Source organism: Elephas maximus, chromosome 2, assembly GCF_024166365.1.
Source record: "Elephas maximus indicus isolate mEleMax1 chromosome 2, mEleMax1 primary haplotype, whole genome shotgun sequence".
Classification (NCBI taxonomy): domain Eukaryota; kingdom Metazoa; phylum Chordata; class Mammalia; order Proboscidea; family Elephantidae; genus Elephas; species Elephas maximus.
Window position 1 is genome coordinate 154,891,805 of NC_064820.1, and position 20,116 is coordinate 154,911,920.

The 20,116-nt window shown below is 40.0% G+C and overlaps 1 protein-coding gene across 1 annotated transcript in view; it reads right to left on the reverse strand.

Moving 5' to 3' along the window:
- Nucleotides 1-20,116, reverse strand: part of DIAPH1 (diaphanous related formin 1) — a 111,026-nt gene that overhangs the window by 49,859 nt on the left and 41,051 nt on the right. Inside the window, exons 2-17 of the mRNA XM_049873908.1 lie at nt 18,783-18,938; nt 16,365-16,466; nt 15,852-15,982; nt 15,567-15,653; nt 14,389-14,452; nt 13,602-13,741; nt 12,092-12,200; nt 11,538-11,648; nt 11,249-11,367; nt 10,446-10,562; nt 9,757-9,872; nt 8,830-8,894; nt 7,947-8,126; nt 6,852-7,060; nt 6,200-6,710; nt 5,271-5,385 (exon numbers count right to left, since the gene is read on the reverse strand). Of these exons, the coding sequence (XP_049729865.1) occupies nt 5,271-5,385; nt 6,200-6,710; nt 6,852-7,060; nt 7,947-8,126; nt 8,830-8,894; nt 9,757-9,872; nt 10,446-10,562; nt 11,249-11,367; nt 11,538-11,648; nt 12,092-12,200; nt 13,602-13,741; nt 14,389-14,452; nt 15,567-15,653; nt 15,852-15,982; nt 16,365-16,466; nt 18,783-18,938 (2,332 nt within the window). The remainder of the gene's footprint in view (nt 1-5,270; nt 5,386-6,199; nt 6,711-6,851; nt 7,061-7,946; nt 8,127-8,829; nt 8,895-9,756; nt 9,873-10,445; nt 10,563-11,248; nt 11,368-11,537; nt 11,649-12,091; nt 12,201-13,601; nt 13,742-14,388; nt 14,453-15,566; nt 15,654-15,851; nt 15,983-16,364; nt 16,467-18,782; nt 18,939-20,116) is intronic.

The window sequence follows — 20,116 nt, forward strand, 5'->3', positions numbered from 1 at the left end:
TGGGGAGCTGCAAACGGGTAAACTTACCCATTGCTGCCAACAGTTCTCACTCCTGGGACAACTGCGCAAGCCTCAGAACCTGGACCCACACAGTCAAATCCTAACTACAATACTGTTTTGTTTTGTTTTTTTTTTTTTAATTCTCAGCTCTTGGCCAAGACCTTGGTGTTTAGCCAGAGTTCTTTTTAAATTCCTTCATTAACTACTTAGAGAATTGTTCTGATACTCACAGTTCCCATAATACACATCACACTTTAAAATACTTTAACTTTAAATGCTGTGTATTGCCACTGCATACCTACTAAGGATGCTTAGCTTTTCGATCTGATGAGTTAAAGGTTATTGGAAGAAAGAAGCAAACCTTAAAAGAAAAAAACACTGTACTTAGGACATCTAGTTATCACTCACCATACTATGTTTCAAGAGGTGATATTTTTAACGGGATCACCTCATCTACAAAAGAGAATAAAAGGAAAGCTGAACAAAAAACTAGTTATCTTATACATACAAACAATGGTCTGAAGCAACTACAGTGATGAAAATGCTCACTAGCAAAAGGTAAGGAAGAAATGTAACAGAGTCCACGATGAAAGACTCCTTGCTGATCACCATAAGGAAAGTGGGAAAGGAAAAAAAGGACTAGAAGTTTGATGGCACTGCCTATCAAATCTGAATTCAAAATATCCCCTGACAGGGAATAAATGAACTAATTCCTGATTTATAAGAAGCCAAGAGTTCAAAAAGCAGAGACTAATTCTTAAGAAAGAAAAAAACGGGTAGGAGAATCTATGGTAGAAATTTCAGGACCAGTTCCTCTTTCTTAGTTCTTCTCTCTTAGTAAAAAGGTACACATTTCCTTGAACCTTAATGAAGCAGTGGCTGGAGAGCTTTGACTACAGGAGGCAGGTAATGAAGAGTGAGGCAGGTGTTGTCTCTAATGGCCATTCCTGGAGGAGGCAGTAGGTATATATGATGTCTTGGTATCAATAACATATAGGGAGGAGGGGAGGATATAGGCATGTTTAACAAATAGCAGTTGTGTTAAGCAAGAGAGGAAATAACACAACATGATGAAAACCTAGTGTCCAAATAACTTCCTCATCAAGACAAGCACCTACTGGCATGAAACCATCTAAGCAGGACTTCTACTACACTAGAGAAGCATTTCTTACTTCTTCAACTGGATTAGTTTTGCTACAGTTAAATATACTGTAATCAGAACATGCCTCCTCTTCTTCAACCCTACCCCTCACTGCCATCAAGTCGATTCCAACTCATGGTGACCCTACAGGACAGAGAACTGCCCAGAGGGTTTCCAAGGCTGTCAAGCTTTACGAAAGGAGACTGCCACATCTTTCTCCCATGGAGTGGCTGGTGAGTTTGAACAGCCAAACTTTCGGTTCACAGTCAAGCGCTTAACCACTGGGCCACCAGGACTCCTTCTCTAACCTTAAATATCTAGTATTTTACTTACTTTCCTAATCTATTGTTTTCTTTCCTATACTCCCAGGAGTCATTGTCAGTTCAAGGATACTTGTGCCTGAATGAATGAAGTGGCTGGTAAAGCCAGCATAATCGCTTTTTTTTAGCTTTTTTATATGAGTCTAAGCTTTGAGACCACCATCCAAAACCACCATGTGTCTGTCAATTTGTTATACTGTGGTGGCTTGTGTGTTGCTGTGATGCTGGAAGCTATGCCATTGATATTTCAAATACCAGCAGGGTCACCCATGGTGGACAGGTTTCAGCAGAGCTTCCAGACTAAGGCATACTAGACAGAAGGACCTGGCGGTCTATTTCTGAAAAAACTGGCCAGTGAAAACCTTATGAATAGTGGCAGAACATTGTCTGACACAGTGCCAGAAGACGAGCCCCTCAGGTTGGAAGGACGAAATGGACTGACATAGTGGCTGCAACAATGAGTTCAAGCACAGCAACGATTGATGGTACCTAACAACAAGCTTTGAGGGGCTCTCAGGGCAGCTACATACACTTCAGGAAAGCAGAGGGCTAGAGCAGGGACTCTGCAGTCACATCATTTGGAGTTTGAATCCTGGCTCTGGCACTTACTATGTAGCCTTTAAAAAGTTATTTAACCCATCTATTTCTTCATCTGGAAGATGAGGATATTTAGAGTGGTAATGAGTGTTTATCATTTAATTCCATCACCAATATTAAGACTATGAATGACAGATTTGGTAATGGAGACTGGTTATCTACTTTAGTCAAGGAGTAAGGATAAAAGGTCTTTTTCTGAAATGTGATAACGGAGGTGTTTAAAGCACTGGAAGCAAAGTCATACTGAGACAATCTGGGTCCTTTGAGTCCTCAGCTCTGAAGTTTCAAGAGCTTGAAATTTCTTACCTAATAGAAATCTAAACGCTAACTGAGAGGCCCAAAGTCTTTTTATTAAAATATTCTTTCTGGGGTGTGTTGTGAGGAAGAAAGGGTCCATTAGGGACAATCTGTACTGAGACTGCCAGCATGAGCACCAAGAGAGGCTCAAGACTACATCAGGAAAGGCAGGGGAAAGTTAGTTACCCAAATCACGACAGGTACTATACAGGGCACTGAGGGGCACCGGGGCCGTATGCAGCACTTCCACCTGCTACTTGATGCCCACATATAAAGACGCCCAAGCCAACTATCGTGTCTCTAAGGCATATGCTTTAAGATAAGCCTCAACACTCAAATAACTTGCATCACCATAAATTTCCAGAGTAACTCAACAGGAAAGAAGGCAGTGAAATGTAGGGAAAAAAAATAAATAAATAAGTCAGACAACACTGAAGCCAATAAGACACTGAAAATCCAAAGAAGAAATAATTTTTTAAAATGGAGGGGTTTGTTCCTTGGGGGGAAATCTTTGAAAGCATACAATGACGTAGTATACTTGACAAGAAGCAGGAAAGTTTTGCTGTGCCTGGGTGCTGTAGATAACTATTGGAGTTGGGTAAACAGTAAGTACTTATAACCGTATTTGACAGAAAAAAAATCTCTCCCAGGAATTTCTTAAAATGTCTGAGATTTCAGATGTCTGGAAAATTGCTCACGATTTAGAAACTTTTAAGAACACCTTCTCTAGTGTGTCCTGACAGAGAGACTGGGAAATTAAGAAAGACAGTGTGCTAATCTAACACCTAAAAGTCCTAACTAAACCTAAAGGTTTTTCAAAACCAGCTATACATTTCCTTCATCGAAACAGTAGCAGTTTACTAGTGATGATTATTATTATATGAAAATACTGCCACTAAATTAATTCATACTTACTCTTTTCCTATTAAGATATAGAGATTTCTAAGAATAATTAAAAAAGCCAAAAGGACAAAAAGTTAAAGGTGCTAGGAAGTTAGAACCTTCAATGAATAGAAAGCTGTTTCTTGGGCAGAAGTTGAGTGCTGACAGAGCATTAAAAAGTCTGATAACACAGACTTTTGAAAATTAAAGATAAGATAAAGTCTTGCTTGGATATTTTTAAAGTACTATACCCCAATTCATATGGGAATATAATGCCAAGGAAAACCATGAAACTGCAGAAAACCCATCTCCAATCAATAGGAACAATCGGAATACAAATGTATAAGATAAACGAAGGGCAAGTGTAGGAGGGGGAGAGAAGGGGCTCAATTGGTGTACATCTGTGTACGTGTACACTCAGAATGAACAGCCCAGTGGCAAGAATGGGACTTATGCCAGAGGCCAACACAGGGATAGAGTCTGTGAACTTACAAATTAGGAAATCACTTGATTTAATGTTTATTGTCAACTAGTCTTCTCTGACATACTAGAATAGCATAAATACTTACCATCACAGTATTTTTAACTGGACTTTAGCTGAGAAGGTGGCCATTCTCCGAGAGGCAAAGGCCATTTTGCCCTGAATGCTAAGGCAACAAAACAGGTCTGAGCACTGTGATCTTACACTCCTAGATTCATACTCACATAACTTCTAAGAACTACCAGAGGCATCCAGCTCTCTGGAGGCTCCTTACTGGAACAAAGTGAAGCCTGCTTCCATTAAATCACTTATGAAAAAAAAAAATAATAATTACCTTTAAAAATGCTAAGTTACTGGGAGCGGGTAGCAGTGGTGGTAGAAGGGAATGCTTCAAAGTTGCACTTAATTTTCATTACTAGGGTGATAATAAGTCTCCAAAGAAAACAAAAATGCCAGAAAAAGATGGAAATATAAAATGATTTGGCTATAATTATCATTAGGTACATGACAAGATCTTTCAAACTCTACCCTTAAGGGAAATAATTACAAGTACCCCAGCACAAAGCCACAAGAATCAGGAAGTGAAGAAAGAAGAGGACAAAACAGACCAGGCTTCTAAAATAAGGAAGAATATATGAAGGTGAAGAAGAAAAGCAAGAATTTATATTAAAAAACTTAGACCAGAAGTCAAGATACCCGGATCTGGTCATATGACTTTGGGCAAGCTACCTAAGTGCTCAGAGTCTATATATACTACAGAATGGAGACAGTGCACATCCTGCCTATCTCATGAGGCAGCTTTGCAGGTCAAATAGGGTAGCATATGTTAAAGCACTTTGAAGACTGTCAAATACAACACAAATGTAACATTATTACTTAAGTTGTCCCTCAACAACCAAAGAAAGAACAAGTATATGATAGATTCAACTTAAAATAACTTTCCTTCCAGTTAGTTAACACCACAGTGATTGGTCCTCCTGGACTCCAGAAAGTTAAAAAAAAGTAGCAAAACAAAAATCAATCCCCAATCTCTGGTCTCAGTTTTCTAAGAAATTCCTTCACATGTGCTTCATTCCTTTCTAACATTCAGAAGACTTCTGTATTCTTACCTTTGGAAGCTGTAGGAGCCAAGAGCCAGCCAGAAAGGAGAAAGCATCAGATATTGGAGAGAAAGAAAAGAAACAAAAAGAATCACACATGGTTCTCTATAGTCAGTCACTCAGCCACCTGACCTGCTAAGACTCTGTTCAGCCCTTATTAAGCACCCAAGTCTGGAGATGGGCACCTGAGGGTAGTGCCAGAATCCAGTCAAGAGTATCATCAAAATAGCCTGAGCTTCTGTCGCCTTAATCTCATATCTCCACAAGTTATACTGATATAAAATACCTAGATCCAATAGTTCCCTTTCCCAGCCCCAGTATCCTGGAATAAGAAAACATCTTATTTTCTTCCTAAAGGGAAAACTCATCCCTCTTCCACCCAACATTCCCTTTCCACCTTCTTCTAGAGAAGGGAAGGGAATGGGAAACCCACTTAGAATAAAGGTGCTCACTCTTGGTCTGGGCAGAGAAGGTAAGGGTGAGTTTGGCGAAAAGTTCATTGTTCTCAAAACGGTCCTCCTTCACCTTTGTCCAGAAGCATTCCTGGGAGAGGTCCTCAGCAATGAACTGTGGGGACAGGCAAGGTATTAAGTTACTAAGCTGAGGTCTGTACTTTCCATCCCCGAAAGCTGATTAAGACGTAAAAGAGGTGGCTGGCTAGTTATTAGCAACGTGACACTATAACAAGACCAGCCTGAGATGCAGAGAATAGCTGTACTCTTCATGCTGGGATCAGGAAATGATGTTTCCAGTTTGTTTTTTGGTGATTATTCAAGAACTAGCTTTAAGGCTTTCTTTCACATTTTTCTTTGCTTCTACATTATATTTTTCTCATCAGTTTGGCTAACCGTGCCAAATTTGTTGATTTTATGGACAAACCCCCAAGCCCCTTTATTTTAACTTGGTTTCTGGAAGCAAAAGGCTGACTCAGAATCAAAGGGGTCTCAAGCACATAGTGCGAATGATATTGTGCCATGGAAACATGGCCTGAGTAACTCAGATATTGGAGTAGGAGGTAAATTCATAAATCCATGATTTCAGGACCAGCAATTATCAGTAGTTTGCAGACTGCTAAAATGACTATAATCATCAAACCTGTTACCATGGTACTTACCCTCACAGGAAAAGCAAAAACATTAACTAGTGATAAATTTAGGATTTTTAGCAGAGTACAGCGTTTACAGAGCTCTCAGTGGTGATATTTGGCACATAGGAGATGCCCAATAAATATCTGCTGAATAAACACATGTATGAATGGACTCTGAAGACAGACAGATGTGAGCCGTAAGAAAGGGGAAGACTACCCATGTACAAAATAAAGTACGAAACTGAAGTAGTTTTTTTGAGACTTACTGAAGAAGAAATGGACGGAAACTCTCACCTTGGACCAGTTTGGCCTTCGGAGCTGCACTTCTGGCTTATAAAGCTTCTTTGGGGTTAATCCAAATGGCAGAACTGGGGCTGCAGGAACTCCAAATCCAAAGGGTGGAGGTGGAGGCATACCCATTCCAGGTGGAGGTGGGGGAACACCAGGGCCTCCAGGAAAAGGAGGGGGTGGAGGGATTCCAGGACCACCGGGAAGAGGAGGAGGAGGGGGCATTCCTGGTCCTCCAGGCAAGGGAGGAGGAGGTGGGGGGATGCCAGTACTTCCAGGCAAAGGAGGGGGTGGGGGGATGCCCACAACCCCAGGCAAAGGAGGCGGTGGGGGGGGAATGCTAGCACTCCCAGGCAAGGGAGGGGGTGGGGGGACGCTAGCACTCCCAGGCAAGGGAGGGGGTGGGGGGACGCTAGCACTCCCAGGCAAGGGAGGGGGTGGGGGGACGCTAGCACTCCCAGGCAAGGGAGGGGGTGGGGGGACGCTAGCACTCCCAGGCAAGGGAGGGGGTGGGGGGACGCTAGCACTTCCAGGCAAGGGAGGGGGTGAGGGGATGCTAGCACTCCCAGGCAAGGGAGGGGGTGGGGGGATGCTAGCACTTCCTGGCAAAGGAGAGGGTAAGGAGATCCAAGCACCCCCAGGCAAAGGAGGGCAAGGTGGTGGAGGTGGTGGAGGAAGAGGTATGCTAACCTCTCCTGTTAAAGGAGGGGGTGAGGATGTAATAACAGTGCCAGAGTCACCAGGTAAAGGAGGGGCAGGGGGAATACTAGCACTGCTGGGTACTGGAGGAACTACAGTAACAGCTGCAGCTGACAGAGAAGCCATTTCTTTTTTGGCATCTTCCAGTTCCTTTGACAGCTTAGCAACCTACAGAAGGAAACATCAATGTAAGCACTACTCACTCCACTTCTGGGACTACTGGGGCTCAAAGGGACCTAAGAAATTACTTAATCTAAACCTCTCATTTTACATATGAAGGGACTAAGAGGAGTCAGAGAGATCAGGTGATTCACCCCTCATAATGCTATTTAGTGGCAGGGCTAAAACCAGAATTTAGGCCTCCATGTGTTCAGTTCCTCTTGCTTTGCATTAACAAGACAATTTTAACCTTTACATCGAACTCTCCTTTGGTTAGAAAATGTAAAGGTCAAGTAAATCAAATATTTTAGTTATACAATTAACATATGTGCTATACAGGTAATTATATAGCCACGTAAGTGGTCAAGTTTTCAAATGTCCAAAAAAACCCAAACCAAACCCATTCCAAGGAGTAGCTGGTAGACTTGAACTGCCAACCTTCTGGTTTGCAGCTGTAGCTCTTAACCACTGCACCACCAGGGCTCCTCAGATATCACAGACTGTTTAAATATTTACACCTACAGAGAGATTGTGTGGGGATAATCTGTCAAGAGATGACTAAAATAAGCCAAAGTCAGTCGATTTGTGAATGGTTTATTTAATCTTTACTTCTAAATTTATTAGAAGACTATTACCTTTATTTCTGGGTGGTACTGTGAATGACTACTTTGTTTTTTGTTTTTCTGTATTGTCTGAATTTTATATGTATTACCCTCAAAATAGAACAAAATAAACAGTAAATGATTTGAAAAATACGCAATATCTAACGAGATTATCTATTACTAGCTGAACGTTCCCTACGAGTGAGATGACTGACTCTTGTTCTGAGACGCGCTCATTCTGAGGCTGCTGATGGCGCTTAATGATCACTCAGCCTTCTCTGTTCAGACTTTACCTCTCCTGCAAGCTGAGACACCTCTGCTTCCAGGTCCTGTTTCTCTGTGGCAATGTGTTGCTTTTCGGAATCCAATGCTTCCTTTTCTCCTCGAAGGGTCTGGAGCTTCTGCTCAAAGTCACTTTCCATCTTTTTCATTTCCACCTGTAGCTCATGTCGGGCTGTTAACTCTGAGTCCAGCTAAAGGAGGGAGGAATCAGGTTCCCAAAAAGCTCCTCAACTCAGGAAAAAGGACAAGTCTCAGTCCCGGTAATTTACTGTTTTGTGCTAATACTTGATCTATAGAGCTCACCGACCAATATCTCAGGCAATGCCTGGGAAAAAAGAGCAACATGATTTTGACCTTAAAACCATGGTGAAAGGGGAAGGGGACAATTTCCATGGTCTTGCTACTTTTGGAGTTACACAAAAAAAATTGAAGGTTTTAAATACATTTAACCAGGACAGCTATGGCGGTACAGTCCCAATAGTCTTCAGGATTAAGAACCTATCAACCACAATAATAGTCCCTAACAACTGAAGAGAAAAAGAGAACAGGAAACACAGACGTATTCCAGTTCCTACTGTTCTAAGACTAAGACGCCTGAGGTGCTAAGCAAATGTGAGAAAGCTGTCACTATTACATAAGAGTATCATCTGTTTTTCCTTTCTAATAGGGACAACTGTGCAAACCCACCACTAGCTCCTCACGATCAGAGCCACATCCCCTTCTCCACTGAGTAACCTATACTGGAAAGGCTTTCTCCTAGGAACGAGTGTTGAGTGCTGAATGCTTTCAAAATACCGAAGATTGTAACTGTCTCACATGTCAGAAAGACCATAATCCTCAGACAAAGAAAGACAGATATACCCCAAATAAACTTTTTTGATGCCTTATACACACCTTTTTTTCCAGCTCTGTAGCTTTGGCTTCAGATTTTTCCACTTTTGTTTTATCAATCATTTGATCTGAAAAGAAGATGAGTTAGTAAGTAAATCTCCTAACTTTTGTTATGGATTGAATTGTGTCCCTCAAAAATACGTGTTGTAAATCCTAACCTCTATGCCTGTGGTTACAATCCCATTTGGGAATGGGTTATCTTTGTTATGTTAGTGAGACAGGATTAGCGTAAGGTTTATCTTAAATCAATCTCTTTTGAGATATAAAAGAGATTAAATAAGCCAGTTAGAAGGAGACATGGGGGGAGATGCCAAGCCACATGAAGACTGCCGAGGAGCAGAGGATCAAAAAGACAAGGACCTTCCTCCAGAGCCAACAAAGAGAGAAAGCCTTCTCCTAGAGCTAGCACCCTGAATTCAGACTTCTAGCGTCCTAACCGACAAGAAAATAAATTTCTGTTTGTTAAAGCCACCCCCTTGTGGTATTTCCATTACAGCAGAACTTGATAACTAAGGCATCTGTCTTCCCCTTTTACTACCCAAACCCTTCAATATAACCAAAGTTCAGTCTTTTGTCCTTCTGGTTATTTTTATTATCCTTCTTAACGTTCTGGACTAGATAAAGAAATGGAACTTTCAATTAAATTCAACATATAATTTCTGAGTATTTCTTAAGTACTAAGGTCTCCATACTGGGTGGCATGAAGAACACCTATGTGTAGTGCTTATGACTCTCTGCAAAATGTGGGATTTACGTATAAATAAAGATCTATATATTCCTAGCACAGACATTGATTATGACCTAAGAAAGAGGAAACGTGAAAACACTTGAGGATTGAAAACATACTGTCTCTGAAATTTTCATCAAAAGAAAGATACAAAATGAAAGACAAACAATTTTTTGAGGGGTCAGTTAAAAAAGTATGCTTACCAATCAATCCCTCAATATCAATCTGGAGGTGCCGGCACTTGAAGTCAGGATCAGCCCCATTCTTGTGCAGAACTATCTGGGAAATACATTCTTCAATCAACTTATAGTACTGTGGTCTATAGAAGAAACAAAACAGGGTTATCAAAGGAAAACCAAGATATAATTTTAAGAACAGTTCAGGATCAAGAAAAATTAACTGCTTTGATAATACCAGAGAGATATGAGGATAATGTTCTGGAAAAGACCTTCCTGTAAACTTAACAGAAGTATCACTGCCATGCTAAGAAATGCCCCCTCTTCCATATCAGCTACCTTATCTATTTCAAATAATCAAAAATTCCTATCCAAAAACTTGAGTTTAATCCTTCCTATGATGGATAGTATTATAGCTGAATCTCTACTTCCAGGTAACCAGAGGGAATTTTAAATTGCCACCTCTCTTTGCCATCATCTTCAAAAAAAGGAAGGGCATCTCAATCTCACCTTATATACCCTCTGACCTTTTCCACAGGGATGTCTTTCAGTTGGATTAAAGGGACACCTGACTACTCCTTTTATATCTGTGACTATACTGAAACCTTACTTTTGGTCTTTGTCTTTTTTTTCCCCCCCTTTATACAGCAATATTTAAGAATTTTTCTATCTCCATTTAGGCTCAAATTAAAAACTTCCCAGGCATTCCATCTTACCTGGCCTCATAGTCATTTCGGACCAAAAGCAAGTGCTGCAGGATGGACAGGAAGTGTGTCTCTGCCTTTGAATCCTTCACTGTGTTTAAGAGGATCTGGAATACTTCACTGAAGTCAGTGGAAAAGCGGAAGAGGCTAAGGAAGGCGTATATTTAGAAACTATTTTAAACAGGTAGCTTACCCAACTCTTGGAGAAGCTAGGGAAAAGTAGTAAGATACTACTTAGACTCTAATAGCTGTTCCTCCTTATAAACATCACCAGAAACTTTAAGGTCTATAAACTTCCTATGGCCAAGGGACCAGTAAGTTGGGTGGGAAAGAGATAGAGAATTCCTAGTACTTAGCTTGAGGGTCAAGCAGCATAGAAATCAAAGATAACTGTCTCTAAGCCACTTGTGGCAAATCCCAATAGATGACCAAATTACTCCCTCTTTCAGTTTCAGGAACACATATAAGAAAGCAAGTTATAACTCTACTCCCTGACTTGTATATGTTCTCCAAAAACCAGTTCTATATCTTAATAAGCAGAGTTATCATGTTCTAGGAGTCTATTCTAACTTTGATGGTTGTTTCCACGTTGAGCAACCCTCAGATCATCTTTACTGATTTCTCTGACCCATGCCAATGTAACTAAGACCAACAGCAATAAACACACTCCTGCCTTACCTACTGAGAAGACACATAGCCTGATGCCCTGCTCAGAGTCATCATTCCTGCCCCCCAGACACTCATTCCATACAGGAATCTGCAACTGAATACAGCAAATGTCTCATTTGTCTTGAACCCAGTCAGTTAAAGGATATTCCATCTCCATGCGAATGTCTTCCAGCCTTCCCTTCAGATCATAGGAATCTTCTTCCCCTTGTTCATCAAACACAGTTAACTGCACTCTCATATCCTCATTGTCAATCTCTCGAAGGTCCTGTCAATGACAAAGAGTGGAAGAGTCAGGGGACCCACAAGCGTCTTATATGGCCAAACCTTTCAACCTAGTTTTTAAATTGAAAACCTGAGTTACCCCAGAGATGTCTGGGGCTATAAGAGCAGGAAGGAACCAACCCAGCCTTTCTAAGATAAAGTGCTGCATCTCACCTGCAACACCTGATGCAGACCCAAGCGCATCAGTTCACTTCGGATGTGAACTCGGAAGTCAAGTTCTTCAGCTGGTGTGATGAGGGCATTGATCAGCTGTAGACATCCGACCTAATATAAGAGAATTCAACAATTAAGTCAATGCTAATGCCTAGAGATCAAGATTCTCTTCACATGCATTCTGAGGCCTCCAAATATATATAGCAGATGAAGTACAAAAACTACACAAATGACTTTCTACTAGAGTGATGATGACTGGTTTGAGCATAGGTCTAGAGAGTTTAGGGGTCTAAACAATTATAAGGATTTGACAGTATACTTGATTTTCCTAGCTTGTAAACAGATACCATGCCTTTTTCCATCTTATAATAAGAAAAACAGTTTTCTTTAACTTCTTGGAGAGAAGGTTAATCATGTTCCCTTCAGAACAAATTCTGAAATATAAAACATACAGTTGGGAACCACTCCATGTGTTCTATTAAGAGGTCAAATGAACTTAAAGTCTTTCCATCTTGAATTCTGTTCTTGGGCCTAGCTTCAGAGGATATACATGCCTTGAGTGCAATGGAGGTCCCACTTTTTAATCCCTCCAGCAGGGGCTGGAAACGTTCCACCTCATCCATCTCAGCTCTTTCTGTCATTGCCTCCAAAACCCTTTCATTCCTGCCCAAGAGAAAGGAAAAGGAGAGAATTGCCCTGGTGCACAGACAGACATGTGTAACAGGAAGATTACACAAGGGCACAGACCACTCAGGAAACAGAATGTTATCAATGCTTTAAATTTCTCACATTATTCCCCTCATCACCTAGAGTAGGGGACAGAATCTGCTGAAAGCCAAGGACCATCCCTTCAGAAAAATGCACTCCCAAAAGCCCAACCCTAGGTTCCTATGCAGGGATACCAAACTAAGACCCCTGTTCTATGCAGTATAAATTGGTACAACTTTTGGAGGAGCATTTAACAGTGCTAATCAATTTTTAATGAATGTAACATTTGGCTTACTTCTAGAAACCTATCCAACATAAATGCATAAATGTGAAATAATACATGTACAAGGATGTTCATTTTAACGTTATTTTTAATAGTGAAAAATTCTTATCATCTAAAGCAGCGCCAGAATCTGCTGGAAAAAAAAGTCTACCTAGAAGCCTAGCAATCAGTGAATTGTTAATAAATCACAGGACCTACATACTATAGAATGTTGAATAACTACTAAAAATAATAAGGAGATCTATTAAGTACTGACATAGAAGGATGTTCAAGATCTACTGTTAAATAAAAAGAAACACGTCAAAAATGTGTGGTATGATTCAATTCTGTTAAAGCAAGCCCCTCCACAAAAATAAAAACCTGTACATGTGATTGGTTTTATAGGTATAATCACTTTTCTCAGTTCTAAAATATCTTTTTGGGGTGGCAGAAGATGTCTTAGAATCAAGGAAATGCAATATGTTTGTCTATGCTTAGAAAAAGATCTACGAGGCTGTACCAAGCCAATAACCTCTGCAGAGTAGGATTTAGTGAAGGGTTGAGGCTGTTAAATTTTACTTTATATAAGTCTATATTGTTTGAAGGAGCTTTGGTGGTGCACTGGTTAAGAGCTTGGCTGCTAACCAAAAAAGATCAACAATTCGAATCCACCAGCCACTCTCTGGAAACCCTACGGGGCAGTTCTACTCTGTCCTATAGGGTCGCTATGAGTTGGAATTGACTCGACAGCCAGTGGGTTTGGTTTTACATTGTTTGAATTTTTTAAAATAGCATTGTATTACTTCTGAATTAGGAAAAAAAAAAAAAACAGTAAAAACTACTCAATATAGACAGTAAGGGAGATCTAGGCAATATCCTGCTATACCTCTGATAACCAGTGGTACACTCAGGACAGCCCCCATCACTTAGGAATCTTTTTTAAATATTGAGATTCACGGTGTCCACTTCTGGGAAGAAATACTGTATTACCTAGTACTTAAGACCAAGAGGATACCCAAGCAATTCAATTTTCCTCCAAACTTGAGAAGATGGTAAAGAAAATGGAGAAGAGAGAAATAATTCCAGTCACATACATGTCCTCTGGCTGTGGTAGGATACAAAGAGCAGATAACAGCTTAGCTGCATCAATCATCATGTTGGGGACAGCAGGATCCATGGCTCTGACCAGCAGCAGGATTCCCTCTTCTGTCTCCAGCATCGTCTTGATTCCAAACTGGCAGGACAAGAACAGAGAAGGGAGGCTTAAAGTTCACAGCATCTAAACAGGGACAAGTTTAGGGGTAGAACACTTTGCTTAACTGAAGACAAATGAGCGTGGCAAAATAATTTTCTAGTGGACAGAATATAATTCTATGTCTTCCAAGGATGTTTCTTCTTAATGCCAAAAAAAAACCAAGGGAATAATAAACAGTGGAAGACAGATTTGTACTCAGGGGTAAATAATTGTGGGCTTTTTAAGGAAAATCTTTTAAATACCAAACAGACAAAAAAGAAAATAAGAAGATCCTAAAGTACGAATAGTCTGGAAGGAAAAAAAAAAACCCCAAGCAGGCAATAAAGCAATTCTCCCAAAAACAATAATTACAGGTCAGGATATTCATGATTTAATAACAGAAAGTATGGAAAGAGAAAGAAAAATTGAGCCTACTCTCTGAAGCAGAAGTTAGAACTGGGGGCGGAAAAAAAAAAAAAAGCCCAAAGAACCATGCATATGTGGCAATGAAAAAACAGTTATGATACTAAACAGGAGAGCTAGACATCTTGAACCTCACATTCTTAGTTCTTTTTATGGGTTTGCCAGTAGAAGAGAAAGAATGGGAGTCAAGATGGGGATTGAAATGAGAACGGTAAAAAGCTCACCTTGTTGTTCATGAAAGCTTTCAAGCAGCGAATGATTTCATGCTTGTTACGGCTATCATAGCTTCTGCAGGTAGAAGCATAATCAGTGAAGTCTTTTTATTCCACACCCCTTTCCCATTTGACTTTTAAGTCTGGCAAACAAGGATCTCAACTAGTAGCTGAGTAAATTCTGGCACATAATACTTTGCTTTTAAACACTGGCGACAAGTACATAGCTGAAGAGTATCCTCACCATCGAAGGCCTTTGGCTAATTCTCTCTCAATCCAAGGATTTCATGTTACATTAAAACCTTCCCTTTAATTCTCTCTAGGTTCCTAAGTGCTAAATTCTAACAGAATAACATCCCATCTATTATTGCTTGCCTAAAAAAAAAAAAAAAAAAAAATTTTTTTTTTTTTTTTTTCCACTACATCAAAGGCTACAAGTCTCAGAGGGTATGTGCAGGTGATCAGGCCCTGAATTGTTTCAGAAAGATCCCCAAGAAGTAGAGCAGTCACTTTGGTTCAGGCTGGCTTGAAGGTGGCCTAAGAAAGTCCAAGGTATCATCATAATTATTCCAGCCCTGAAGACTGCTATAAAGCTAGATTTAGATCAAGAAACAGATCAAGTATATTAAAACACCTCCAAATGCGATATGACCCAGACCAGATCACAGGGCTACTCTGGACTAAATCAAATCCTGTTTCTAGACTGGATAAGAGACTGTGCTGGGAAACCAGTAATCTTTTTTTTTTAATTAAAAAAAAAAAAATTGAAACATAAGGTTTATTCTGAGTCGTTATTCTATATGCATATAGACAGACCATTCTGATTCCAGAAAAAAGCATATGGCTTGAAGTAAACCAGTTACAATGAGGCTTATAAAGAGAAGAGGAGGGAGAAGAATAAAAAAAAATCAACCAATGGCTAATTTTTTTTAATACAATTGTATCATGTTTTCACGACAGTGAGAATGGATTACTAGAGACTAGTAACCTTATGTGGCATGTATCTCATGGTATTCACCTTGAAACTGAAGGCTCTTCCTCTAGTCACCCTCATGATAAACCCCATTCCCACCTAACAACACATTCACCTAGACTGTAACTGTCCATTTAACTGCTATTTTCTCCTTCAGAGAAAATAGTAAATCTCTTACTACCGCCACCTAGAAGATGCCAAGACTTGACGTTCTCACCCAGCAGTCTCTTCTTTCTCATCATGGAGTCGTTTAAGGATGTCCAGTAAGGAGGTCAGGCCCTCAGCACCAAATGTTTGCACCCAACTGTAAAGAACACACAAAGTCAATGCAATATCAAATCAAATCAATAAATACTTATTCACCAAAAAAAAGTTTATCCTGAAAACTCTTTACTTCAAATCCAGACCATTCCCATACTTCCCTGACTCCTCTGTTCCTCAGTCTTCACCAATAAACTCCGATATTGGGCTCCTACTCTTATTAGTTCCTCAGAATCCTCACCTGACAGGGTTGTTGTTGAGAGAGACACGAAGGGACTCCAAGCAGCTGAGCAGAGGCATATCCCGCAAGCCTGACCTTAGTTCCTGAATGTACATCATGGCAGACCTAGAGCTCTCCTTTTGGCTCATGCCCTAGACAGGAGGCATATAGAGAGATTAGTAAACACTGAGGACTAGTAAACATTAGGGATTAGTAAACATAAACTGGGGACTAATGTTAGTCACTACGGTTTAAATAATATCAGGGAAGATATCGATCATACATACCACCAAACTACATGAGACTGAGAATTCCCTACCCCATTCTGCATACATACTTCATGAAGATTAGCCAGGCAGAAAGTACATAAAAATGGTAACTCAAATAAGAGAGTAAAAATGAATAGGCTTACGCAGTAGAATGAAACAGAACGGATTCGGAAATAAAATGTTGTACGAAATTTGCAAAACAGGTCCAAGGGTCTAAGCTAAGGGCACAGTCTCCCATGTCATGGGTACCTGCCCCAGGACTCACAGCCTTGGAGGTGTGCAAGTATTGGGACACCATCTCCCTTTTAATGATAATGTCCTTCTCCCTCAAAGGTTGCTGTTTCTCCTCATTCAGGTTCATATCCAGCTATTAGATGAAAAAAAGAGAAAAACAAAATTGCCTCAAATGCCTTTCAAGTTTTTACTGTAATATTTAGTGTCCTTAGTGAAGAGGAAATACATTAAATGCTTACTGAATAAATACATTTTCCTGATTCCTAGTGATTTAAGCTATTACAGATGATAAAAATTCCTTAGGGATCAATGTGGTTAACATTTTAGTGTAATTTCCTTTACACATTTTTATACATATGTACTGTAACCTTTTTTCTTACAAAAACAGACTCTTAATATAGATAAGGAATTTATTTTGTATTGTTGAAAGAAAAGCACACAATTTTTTCTGTACTGAGGGTGAACCTTAATAACCTCCCTCTCCAGACTGAAGCACTTGATGACTGGCACCATCCAAACACCAGCAAAATCTGTACCAACTCCAGGGCCCAAACACCCATTACCTGTGGTTAACTCAGTCCTATACGAACTCCTTTCCCAAGAAAAAGGAATCGGAAACTCTGTCATAAAGCAAAGGCCCCTCCACAGATATAGCTTGGAGTGTTTTGTTGGGAGAAAGGCTCTGTTTGAGGCTGTGGTAAATATAACCATGTGTCTGGGCCCAGTACCTTAGTGAGCACAAGTTTAGCCCTAAAAAGCCCAGAATATTATTTGAAATTGGGAAAGTATAGAAAAAAAAACCTATGGATATATTCTATTTCTTCTTGGGGGAGGGACTTGAAGGAATCATTGCCTTCAAGTAACAATAATAAAGTTTTTTTCTGACTCAATTCCCGATTTTTTTTTTCCTTTTGCAGATAATTTGAACAGAAAAATTACAAAATGGTAGTCCTCAGTCACCTGACCTCAAGATAAAGTATGTTTAGCTTGGCTAGCTGAATACTTTAAATTTGGGAGACTTCACATAAAAATACAGATTTCTGGCTTTTTTTGAAAAAACAGCAATATCTGGTACTACTGAGCTAGCACTCCCTACTGGAATGCTACAACCTACTGGAACTAAAGTTGTCTACTGAAATGGAGCTGTGGCTGCCCATTCTAACAAAAATGCCAAAAGGCCTTCTTCAATTTACCAGTTTCCTCTACTTTTCTATCATTTTCTATCTAGCTTGTTTAACTTACTTATGCTACCTGGCCGGTCAAAAAGACAACTGAATTTGCAATCCAATGTCAAGAGATTGCCTTGATAGAGAATACTCCTAAACTCTTAACATACCTGGAATGTTAAGAGACAAACTGAATGTTTCAGTGAAAAATAATAATAGTGGCAGTTGAGTATATATTATGTGCAGGCTCTTTATTAAGGGTGTTAGATATATATTACCTTATAAGGTAGGCTGTGTCATTCCTAGTTTACATGAAAGGGTTGCCTAATGTTACAGAGCTAGGTGGTCAGGCTGAGATTTGAACCCAGATCTACTACCTCTAAAGCCCATGCTTTTAATTAAGTTAGGTATGCCACTAATCTCTGTTTGAGTCTGTGACCATATATCCATATAATATACTGGTCTTATGAAACCTTATAAGCATGTACTTAAAACTTCCCAAGACTTATCACTAGTATGTTCTCTTCTTCACTAAGGACGACGAAGTAAGTCACATTCGTGTACACTTCATTACTCAACTGCCTTCAGCCACAATCTTTAAATGTCTTATAGTGATTATAGTAACAGAATTCTCTTTCTAGACTCATCACTACATAGAGGACCTTGGGCAAATGACGCCTTTCCATTCCTCAATTTCTTCTTTGTGTAGAGCTCACTGTGAATGCTTCAACATTTTTGTGTATTCTGGCTTATCCCAGAGGTAATCTCATGTATCATATGAGTTGGTCCACTCTCCCTGCGTCTTTGCAGCTAAAGTGTTGCTGGTCAGAACATTAACAGGTATGCCCAGCAACATTTTAGCCACAATTTCTAAATGTCTATCCTACTGACACCCTTACACATAGGTAGCAGGATGTATGTGCCAAGAATGTTCATAGCGATACTATATTTAACTAGAAAACAATCCAAATACCCATGAAGAGCAGAATAGACAAATAAACTGGTATACTGGAACAATGAACACAATTATTCAAATAAGTTGAAAGAACTTAAGCTCCTTCCCACAACATCAGATATTTCCAGTTTAACACATGGGTTCCAATTTCACGGACAGGTAAATGTATACTTAGTCCCTTAGTTAATAGGATTATTACTAGAAGTTCCCTGGGGAGCCTGGAATTCTTTGTGATGAAGGGCTAGTTAAGGGGGAACATACACAGAAAAGGGCTCACCATGCCCACGAATTCTCTTCCAGGAAGAAGCGTGTTGGGTGGGAAACTTACCAGCATTTGTTCAAAGAGAACTAGCACCTGCTCATCAGAAACATCTTGCAATGACTGTGCTGTGGGATCGTCCCCATACGATGCAGAAGAATTTCTATGAGCAGAATTGGGCTTTTCCTTTTCTTTCTTAATTCTCATGCTGGTAAATCTCTCCAGCTAAGGGAGGGGGGGGAGAATACATACACACACACATATATATATAAATTTTTATATATATACATATACACACACACACATATATATATAGCAGTGATCCATTTTCATTTACATGCAAAAAAAACCATACACCAAATAGCCAACCCTTTAACCTCATACACATGCACGGCCCCTCTGGTTCATGAGCAGTTTAAGACGCTTTGACATGAAAAGGCAAAATCAATCTTTCTCATATCTAATTTAGTGTACTGACTCTTTACTGTCATCTTCATCCAAAGATAAGAGAACTACAGTATTGAGATTTGAAAGCTCTCTAAAAGGAGGAATCTTTGCCCTTGAACTCCCTTGCCATTCCTAAGCCATCTATAGCAACACAGAGTTGAAAGCATCTCATGTGCAGAAATATCTCAATAAGATGTCCCCTGTTTCCCTCTAGCTACCCAATAACAAATGTGGTCAGGTTCCCAGAGTATCCCTCCCTTCAAGAGGCGAGTATGATTATAGATTTTAATTGATCTAAGTCATATAGGATAAACAAGTAAATGCCTTAAGAGCAGGAGCCATTTACTTTTTCTTCTTTGGTGTACTCCATAGCACTTGTGCTATGGAGGCTGCAAGAGTTCAATACGTAATCTTCAAATGTGAACCAATCTCCTTAGCTAAGAATCTAATATACTTCAGGGGTGTATATACCATCTCTCTGCCAAACAAATGCTCATGAACCATTCCTCAAACCACAAGTACAGCTGCTCTTACCCACAAGAGTCACCAATAAGCTGCAGCTTACCAGTTCCACGTGTTTGAAAATAACAGTATCTGCAACCATCACCGAAGTTAGCTTGCAGTTTAATGAGCATGCCTAATCGTAGAAGCTGATGAGTGTGTCAGGGAAATGCATGCAATGGGCCAAATGCAGAGCAAGGGTTAGGAAAAGCCTTGGAATGCTCTGGGAATAGAACCCATATCACCATTGCACGCGAGAGAGAGTCAAACTGATAAATACCATAGTGTAGGAAATGAGCTAGAACATGCACATGCTGAACAAAATTTCCTTACCTCATCTGCCATGAGCCGCTTCAGAGTCTAGGAAACAGGGAAAAGGAGGAAGAAGAAAGTGAAGAGGGATCAGCAAAATACTGGGAAACATCCCAAACACCAGATAGATTGGGGGAAAAAAG